The sequence below is a fragment of the Martes martes genome (genome assembly GCF_963455335.1).
Source record: "Martes martes genome assembly, chromosome: 16".
NCBI classification, from domain to species: Eukaryota; Metazoa; Chordata; class Mammalia; order Carnivora; family Mustelidae; genus Martes; species Martes martes.
The window spans coordinates 58,515,781-58,523,879 of NC_137904.1; the positions used below are offsets into that span (position 1 = coordinate 58,515,781).

General features: G+C 58.2%; 1 protein-coding gene across 1 annotated transcript; it reads left to right on the plus strand.

The window, feature by feature from the left end:
• Nucleotides 1-3,005: 3,005 nt before the first annotated feature.
• GPR142 (G protein-coupled receptor 142) lies at nucleotides 3,006-5,811 on the plus strand (the record flags this gene model as incomplete). The annotated part of the gene is made up of 3 exons (XM_080826678.1): nucleotides 3,006-3,306; nucleotides 4,150-4,308; nucleotides 4,940-5,811. The coding sequence occupies 3 exons, from the start codon at nucleotides 3,006-3,008 to the stop codon at nucleotides 5,809-5,811; spliced, it is 1,332 nt and encodes a 443-aa protein (XP_080682804.1).
• Between the last annotated feature and the right edge of the window lie 2,288 nt (nucleotides 5,812-8,099).

The following is an 8,099-nucleotide window of genomic DNA, read 5'->3' on the forward strand; positions in this document are numbered from 1 at the left end:
CCAGCGGAAACCCCTCCCGGCTGCCCTGACCTTCACGCCTGGCTCCCCTCGTCCAGATCCACCATCCCTTGGCTGCCTGCCTGCCCTTCCCATGGACTGTACCACCTCCCCAGCCCGGCCCAGCAAGACAGAGCCTCAGTGTGTTGGGGCTCCAGGCCCCCAAGAGCTCCCCTGTTCCCACGTGCAATGCTTTTCGGGAGGAGCGTTATCTGGTGATAAAGAGACGTTTTCTCTTTTCTTGACTCTTTTCTTGACTCCAGCCTCCTTGGGACTTCATCTGCCTTTCCAGAAGGTGTAGTCCACCTGTGTTGGACTCTCCCATGAACTCTTCTCTACTTAGAAGTGGGGACACCTGTATTTTCTAAGCACACTGGGTGATTGTCATGTACGCACAAGCTAAGATTTACCTCCCGAGTTAGATGGATGCCACTCCCAGGGTGCAGGGATCGGGAGCCCCCAGATTACCAAGAAGACTCAGAAGGGTCACCTCTGGTGCCCCCATCTCTGAGGGGCCCCACCTCCTACGACTGCGAACTTCGTTGTCCCTAAACCTCCTGTAACAATTTAGAAACTGACTTTCCAGAAATAGGCATTCTCTGTTCTTGGTTTCTTTTCTTTTTTTTAAAAGATTTTATTTATTTACTTATTTGTCAGAGAGAGAGCACAAGCAGGCAGATTGGTAAGCAAGGCAGAGAGAGAAGCAGCCTCCCCACTGAGCAAGGAGCCCAATGCGGGACTCGATCCCAGGACCCTGGGATCATGACCTGAGCCGAAGGCAGCAGCTTAACTGACTGAGCCACCCAGTCATCCCACATTCTCGGTGTCTTTAGTCTGAGAGTTGTTGGAGTGCGTGCCTGCGTGCTTGTGTGTGTGTTTGCGTGTGTGTGCATGCATGTCGTATGTGAGAATCTTGGAGCAGGAGAGAGAAAGGAGGGAATTTGCCCCGCTCAGCCGTTGAGATAGAGGATCTGAGAACTCCGTTTGATTTTGCCCTGTGGACCTGGAAGCTCCATCATTCCTTGAGAGCTAGTCTGATGAGCTCTCAAGCTAGAACAGTTCCCAGAAAGGAGTGCTGCTTCCTGCCTGAGACAAAGAGTGTTTATAACCTAAGCGACTTGTCTGAGATCTCACGGCAGCCGGGATTCAAATGCCACTTTTCTGCTTGACTTTTCTTCCTATGACTCTACACTGGGTCCCTACATGGGAAGCTAGCTATTTCAGACAGATAGGATCCCCAGTGGGCAAGGAATCTCTAGTACTGTAAAAGCCACTGAAAATTCTGGCAAACTTGGGGCAAGATGAAAGTTTTCTGTATCTACGAGAATGGATGATGAGATGCTGGATGGGGGGTAGTATGCGCCCCAGAGCGGTGGGCCCCCAGACCTGCCCTACCTAGAGTGTGGACTGCCTTAGACCTGTGACATCTCCCTTCCTGAGCTAGGGAAGTGCCCTCAGACACTTAGATTGGGGAATAGGGGATCCTGAGTTCAGGTTCCTGGCCCGTGTACTCAGCGAGGCACACTAATAATAAATCAGAAGGAATCTTTCCCTGAAGTAAGCCACAGGCTACCGGAAGCTTCCGGGAAGCCAGGCTGTGTCGTCATAGTGGCAGATCTGCTCTCCTCCCCAAAACCCTCTACCGTGATATTCTCCATCCCCCCCATCCCCCCCCCCACCACCACAGACAGCAATGCTCCTCCCTGAGTGCTCTGTCTGACCCACATCCCCTTCTTCTCTAAAGCCCAAGCTCCCTGTGGCTTCTTCCTGCCTGCGCGCCGCGCCTGTTCTCCCAGGGAAGGTTGCAGGAGGCAGGGACACGTGAACAGCTCCAGGCGGGGGCGGGGAACGCACCTGAGTTCACGTTCCCACCGCCACACGGTGGCTCGGCGGCCCTTAGCCTAGTTGCTGAACTTCTCTGAGCCTCCGTCCCCTCTTGTGTGAAATAGAGGTCACCAGAGTTAGCTTGGGGGGTGACAAGTGTAGGAGCTAGAGTAAGTGCTCAGGAAATGTTGCCAGAACCCCACACACGCCCTTGGTCTTTTCAACTTGACTGTAAGAGGCTCCTTGTCGACCCATGGCCTCGAGGTGGTGGCCTGGAGAATTATTTGTGCTTCTTGCATTTTCTGGGGCTGGGGTCCCGGACACAACCTGGGGATCGGAGTGGGTCACGGCTCTTCGGGTCTTGTCATGCCACCCTGACTGAGGACCTAGCCAAAGTCCGTGGACTCTCTGGGGGCCTGCAGGGTCAGGACACGGCCACCAGGGGGCAGCAAGTTCTCTGTGCTAGCCCAGGGTGGGTGTGAAGAGGGGGGCACAGGTGAGGGTCCAGGTAGCCCCAGCCCCAGAGGTGGGATCTATCTGAGTGAGCCCAGAAGCCGGCCTTCTACATTCCCAGAGATGGGGACAGGAAGTGATTCCAGACTGGACCTCAGATGTCCTCCGGAGTCAGGCCACATGTTTGTCCCTGGTGCCCACTGTGGGCTGCACGGGTCACTTCCCCGAGGGAGTGGGGGGGCCGGTGGGCACAGATTCCAGCCTCTCCAGAGCGCCGCCTGCACCTGCTGCTGTTTACTTGCCGGTGACTAATATTCCTGGGGGGATGGTCCAGTCCACCGAGGCTAAGAAAACAACCGCTCGTGGGGGCCACTGGGTCTGAGACTCCCAGAGCTGCTGGTAGCCCGGCCAGGCTTCTCCCAGAGGTCGCTGCCACCACTGTAATGGCTTCAAGCCACCCTTCCAGGCCCAAAGCCCCCAGGGAGACTCCTCCTTGTCCCACTGCCTGCTGCGGCTACAGAGCTGACTCCTTCAGACCTAGCCTATGGGGCCTCTCTCCAGATCTGGGCCCTGCCCATGGTGGCCTCACCCCTGCTCTGCACTGCCCCCCCCCCATGCCCTCCTCTCTTTGATGCCACAGATGGGATCCTTCTGCCTCGTCCGGAAGTCCTCACCCTCAGGATGTCAATGCCGTGGCTGAACCCAGGCCAGTCCCCAGAGTGCCCTGGAACATGAGGCGGCCTCTCCAGAGCCGCAGTCCAGCCCCCTCTTCAAGGTCTCCCTCTCAGCCTGACCCCTGCCTGTGCACCCTCGGGGATCCTGCTTTGCTGCAGGTCCAGTCCACGGCGGAGGCTCACTCCCCTGGCCTCGGCCCCACCCTTTCCTTCCTCCTCCTCCCTCCTCCCGCCACCCCACCTCTCTGCACTGACCAGCCCAGTCTCAGTGCTGCGGGAAGAATCGTAGGGCAAACCACCCCTTGGAGAGCTGGCGATGCTGGGAGGGAGCTGCGGGGACCCCCGGAAAAGCCGAGAGGTGACCTAGGACTCAGGACCCAGGAGCATGACGCTTGAGGGGCAGGAGGCAGGTAAAGTATCCAGAACGAGGAGGGAGGGGAGAGGACAGTGGCAGGCAGGTGAGGAACAGGGGAGGGATCAAGAAGCTTGAAGCGGGTCACTGATGAGCAGTGGGTGGGGAAACTAGGTTCAGCTGGGGCGGGGGGAGGTACAACATCGGGGAGGGCAGGGATGACTGGGGCGGTGGAGGGGGGCTTCAGCAGGAAATTTAAACCTGGACTATGAAACCTAAAGACCCAAAGTGTAGGCTGAATGGAGCAAGGACCAGACTATGTGGTCACCTGACTCCTCTAGACTCAGTTTCCCCGTCTGAAAACCCCGGGCCATCCCAGCTCCGGTAGTGCTCCCCGACGAAGGGGGCTGCTCTTCAGGGAAAAGGGCAGGAAGCCCAGTAATGTCACTCCTTCGGGAGCGGGCGGCTGCTGAGTGGAACCGAGTGGCTGCTGTGAGTCACCGTGGGTGAGAATCACCCAGGCTGCTCACTAAGAACACGGCTGCCCAAGCCCTGACTGTGCCGTCCGGCCTGTTTCAGGGCCCTGACTTCCAGACAGAAGATGCGCCTCGAGAAACACAATGGAGAAATCGTGTCTGTGTCAGCATGAAATGCCACGGAGGACTTCTTCCCTTTAATGGGGGAGTCAGGTCCCTGAGGGATGGGGTGGGCTGGACCTGGCCATAGGGATGGCCGTTTGCTGGGCCTGACCAGGGGACATGCAGAGAATGGGGGGAATAAAGATCTCCGGGGCAGGGGCAGGCTAGAGAGAGACCTAATGCTCTAACCCGACCCTTCCACTCTCCCTAGCTGGCCCACCACGAGCGACCCCGCTGCCCACAGCCAATGGCAGTGGCCCAAGCCAGGAACTGGAAGGCCATTGGCCAGAAATCCCGGATCTGTCCCCATGTGTGGCTGGTGTCATCCCTGTCATCTACTACAGCACCCTGCTGGGCCTGGGGCTGCCTGGTGAGTGGGAAGCATTGGGGGTGGACAGAAATGGGGCTCCACCTTCAATGGGTGTCCATCCTCTGTGCTGAACCCTGGGACCCAGAACCTTAGACTCCAGGACACCCTTTGACTTTATAGAGCGATCTGGGTCATTGGGGAACAAAGCCTAGTGGGGAGTAAAAGTGAGGGGCCGGGATTTGGGGTGCTCATGGCTAAAGCCAAGATGTCACCAGAAGGGACAGCCCTCTCCGCGCCACCTCCCTGCCCCCTGCAGTGGGCACTGTGCTAGGCTAAGTTCATGTAGGACTGCCCTCAGCTTGGTTGAAATCTTCCCCTATGGTCTACTGCTTCTGAGAGCAGCAGAGCTAGGGGACAGGTCGGGAAGTGGAGTCGGGAAAGGACAGATGGTCTCAGCCTTGGGGAATTACCCACCTTGCCCCCAAGTGAAGACAATGGCCTGTGGTGGATAGATGGACAGGGCATGACTGACCTGGTTAGCCTCCCTGATAAAGTGAGCTTTAAGGGTCTAGGAAGAGGAAAAGAGAAGCCAGGGAGAGGAGAGGGACGAGGATAACCCCTTGGAAACATAGTCTAAGCAGCCCTTCTAACCCCTCTGCCCTCTGCCTTCTGTGACCTCTGTCGCCATCAGTCAACCTCCTGACCACAGTGGCCTTGGCCCGGCTGGCCACCAGGACCAGGAAGCCCTCCTACTATTACCTTCTGGCACTCACGGCCTCGGATATCGTCACCCAGGTGGTCATCGTGTTCGTGGGTTTCCTCCTACAGGGGGCAGTGCTGGCCCGGCAGGTGCCCCGGGCTGTGGTGCGCTCCGCTAACATCCTGGAGTTCGCCGCCAATCATGCCTCAGTCTGGATTGCTGTCCTGCTCACCGTGGACCGCTACAGCGCCCTGTGCCACCCCCTGCAGCACCGGGCCACCTCGTCCCCAGGCCGGACCCGCCGGTCCATCGCCACTGTCCTCAGTGTCTCTGTGCTGACCGGCATCCCCTTCTACTGGTGGCTGGATGTGTGGAGGGACGCGGACCCCCCCAGCATGCTGGATGAGGTCCTCAAGTGGGCTCACTGCCTCACGGTCTATTTTATCCCTTGTGGCGTCTTTCTAATCACCAACTCGGCCATCATCTGCCGACTACGGAGGCGTAGCCCGAGTGGGCAGCGGCCCCGGGTGGGCAAGAGCACAGCTATCCTCCTGGGCGTCACCACACTCTTCGCCCTCCTTTGGGCACCCCGGATCTTCGTCATGCTCTACCACCTGTACGTGGCCCCCGTCCACCGGGACTGGAGGGTCCACCTGGCCTTGGACGTGGCCAACATGGCAGCCATGCTCAACACCGCAGTCAACTTTGGCCTCTACTGCTTTGTCAGCAAGACTTTCCGGGCCACCGTCCGAGAGGTGTTCCACGACGCCCACCTGCCCTGCATGCTGGGGTCACAGCCGGAGGGCCTGGTGGTGGGCCCTGCCCAAAAGCCCCCAGGACTTCCCAAAGGGGCAGGACCGTAGAGGCAGGGACCAGCAGGGCCAGAGCTACTGCTGCCCTTGTGGTGTGCTCGTAAAACTTTATCAACACCCTACTTTGCCACCTGAGGGCGGGGCAGGGAAGGCTCCTTCCTGTGGGGGCGGCTCCCCAGGTGCGGGGGTGTCCAATTTATCCAACTCTCACGTGAGCTGCACCAACAATTTCCACTTCCTGGCACAAGGAGAGGGCTCTGCCAGGCATAGGCTAACAGTGTCAGCTGCTCTGGACATTCCTTCATGAGGGACATTTCACCTGGCACGTTACGAAGGCCAGATCAACGGGGGTTGGATGAACGAATGAAAGGCAAGATGGACGGATAGATGGATGGATGGAGGTGGGTGGATGGATGGGTGGACAGGCAGGTGGATGGATGGATGGATGGATGGACGGGTGGGTAGATGGATGGACGGGTGGGTGGATGGATGGGTGGACAGGTGGATGGCTAGATGGATGGACAGGCGGACAGATGGATGGATGGATGGATGGGCAGGTGGATGGATGGATGGATGGACGCACTGACGGATGGATGGATGGATGGATGAATGGACAGACGGATGGATGGATGGAGGTGGGTGGATGGATGGGTGGACAGGCAGGTGGATGGATGGATGGACAGGTGGATGGATGGATGGATGGATGAATGGACAGACAGATGGATGGATGGAGGTGGGTGGATGGATGGGTGGACAGGCAGGTGGATGGATGGATGGATGGATGGACAGGTGGATGGATGGATGGACGGGTGGGTGGATGGATGGGTGGACAGGTGGGTGGCTAGATGGATGGACAGGCGGGCAGATGGACGGATGGATGGATGGGCAGGTGGATGGATAGGAATCATTTCCAGCTCCCACTCCACCCCCACCCTCCAGAGCCTACTTCTCACTCCCCAAGTCATCACTTCTCTGGCTTCCAGTGGTAAGGCCAGGATGGAAGGAAGCCATGGGTAGGAGCCCCTGTATATTCGAGGCTGGGAGAACCCAATGCTTTTGCCGAGTAAGGGGAGGACGGCTCCTTGGGAAAAGGGGTGATCTGAAAGCAGATTGATGTCCCAGCCCTGGGGCGACACCACCCCTTGAGTCTCAATCATCCTGCTCCATTCCACTTAACTCCCTGCCCTGGGACCAGAACAGGTTCAGGGCCCCAGAAGGGCCCTCGGGTTTTCATTGTTGCTGCCCGATGAGACAGGAAGTGCCTCTCAGCCCCGGGAGGAGGGATGGGAAGGGAGCACTCAGCCTGCTCCACTTAGAGGAGGGCCTCTTTCTCCACCCCGGGGGAGGAAGGCCCAGCAGATCAGGTGCCCCGGGCCCCTCCCAGCCTCTCCTGGGCCCCTCTCTTCTCTCCGCCATGGTGCCAGTCGGGAGAGGCAGCTGGGAGAGATTAGCAGATGGACCTCCCACCTGCTCTGGGCTTTGGGTAAACACATTAGCGGCTGCTTTCTGCTTCCCAGTCGGTCCAGCGGAGCTGACCTTTCCCCTTGGATGGGCGGTCCAGGCCGGGGCCCACCAGCACCCAACCCCTTAGTGGCATGGCCCAGCAGAAAGAGCCAGAAATGCACAGGGCACACCGTCAGTGCAAAATAAATACTCGGCTTTCCCCTTCTCCCCAGAACAGGAGCATCAAGGAGGGGACTTTCAGTCGTACCCAAAAGGGGAAAAGGCAGGCCCTCCGTCCTTTATCCATAATTCTAAACTTTATCCATAGTTCTTAAGAGCTCTGAGAACCAAAACATTTGTCCCAAGTTTGCCACGGTCACATTTAGTGGCCAAACCTGACCTGACCTGAGGCAGGACGAGGGAGCATGGACACAGTGGTTCCCTGCAGACTGTCTGCGGTTGTGGCGGCTGGAACCGAGACCTCGAGCATGGGACAGGCCACACGTGACCCTTCTCTGTTCTGAAGAGTTCTGAATTCTGGGACACATCGGGTCTCGAGCTCAGAGAGAGGAAGGGGGACCCCCCAGCACCACCACTGCTGGCAGCGCAGGGTCCAGGCTGACCCTGAGTGTGTTCTGGGCACGGAGGGTCCCCCAAGGAGGGAGGTGTGCCAGGCCAGGGATCTCGGGGAAGAGCAGGCTCTAGAGGCTGGAACGATGCTTCTCAGGCAAGCAGAGGGGCCCGGTCAGCCTACAGAGGGAGGCACGGGGAAGAAAGGTGCCTTTCTTTTTTTTTTTTTTTTTTTTTTTAAGATTTTATTTATTTATTTGACAGAGATCACAAGTAGGCAGAGAGGCAGGCGGGGGGAGGGGTGGGGAGCAGGCTCCCCGCTGAGC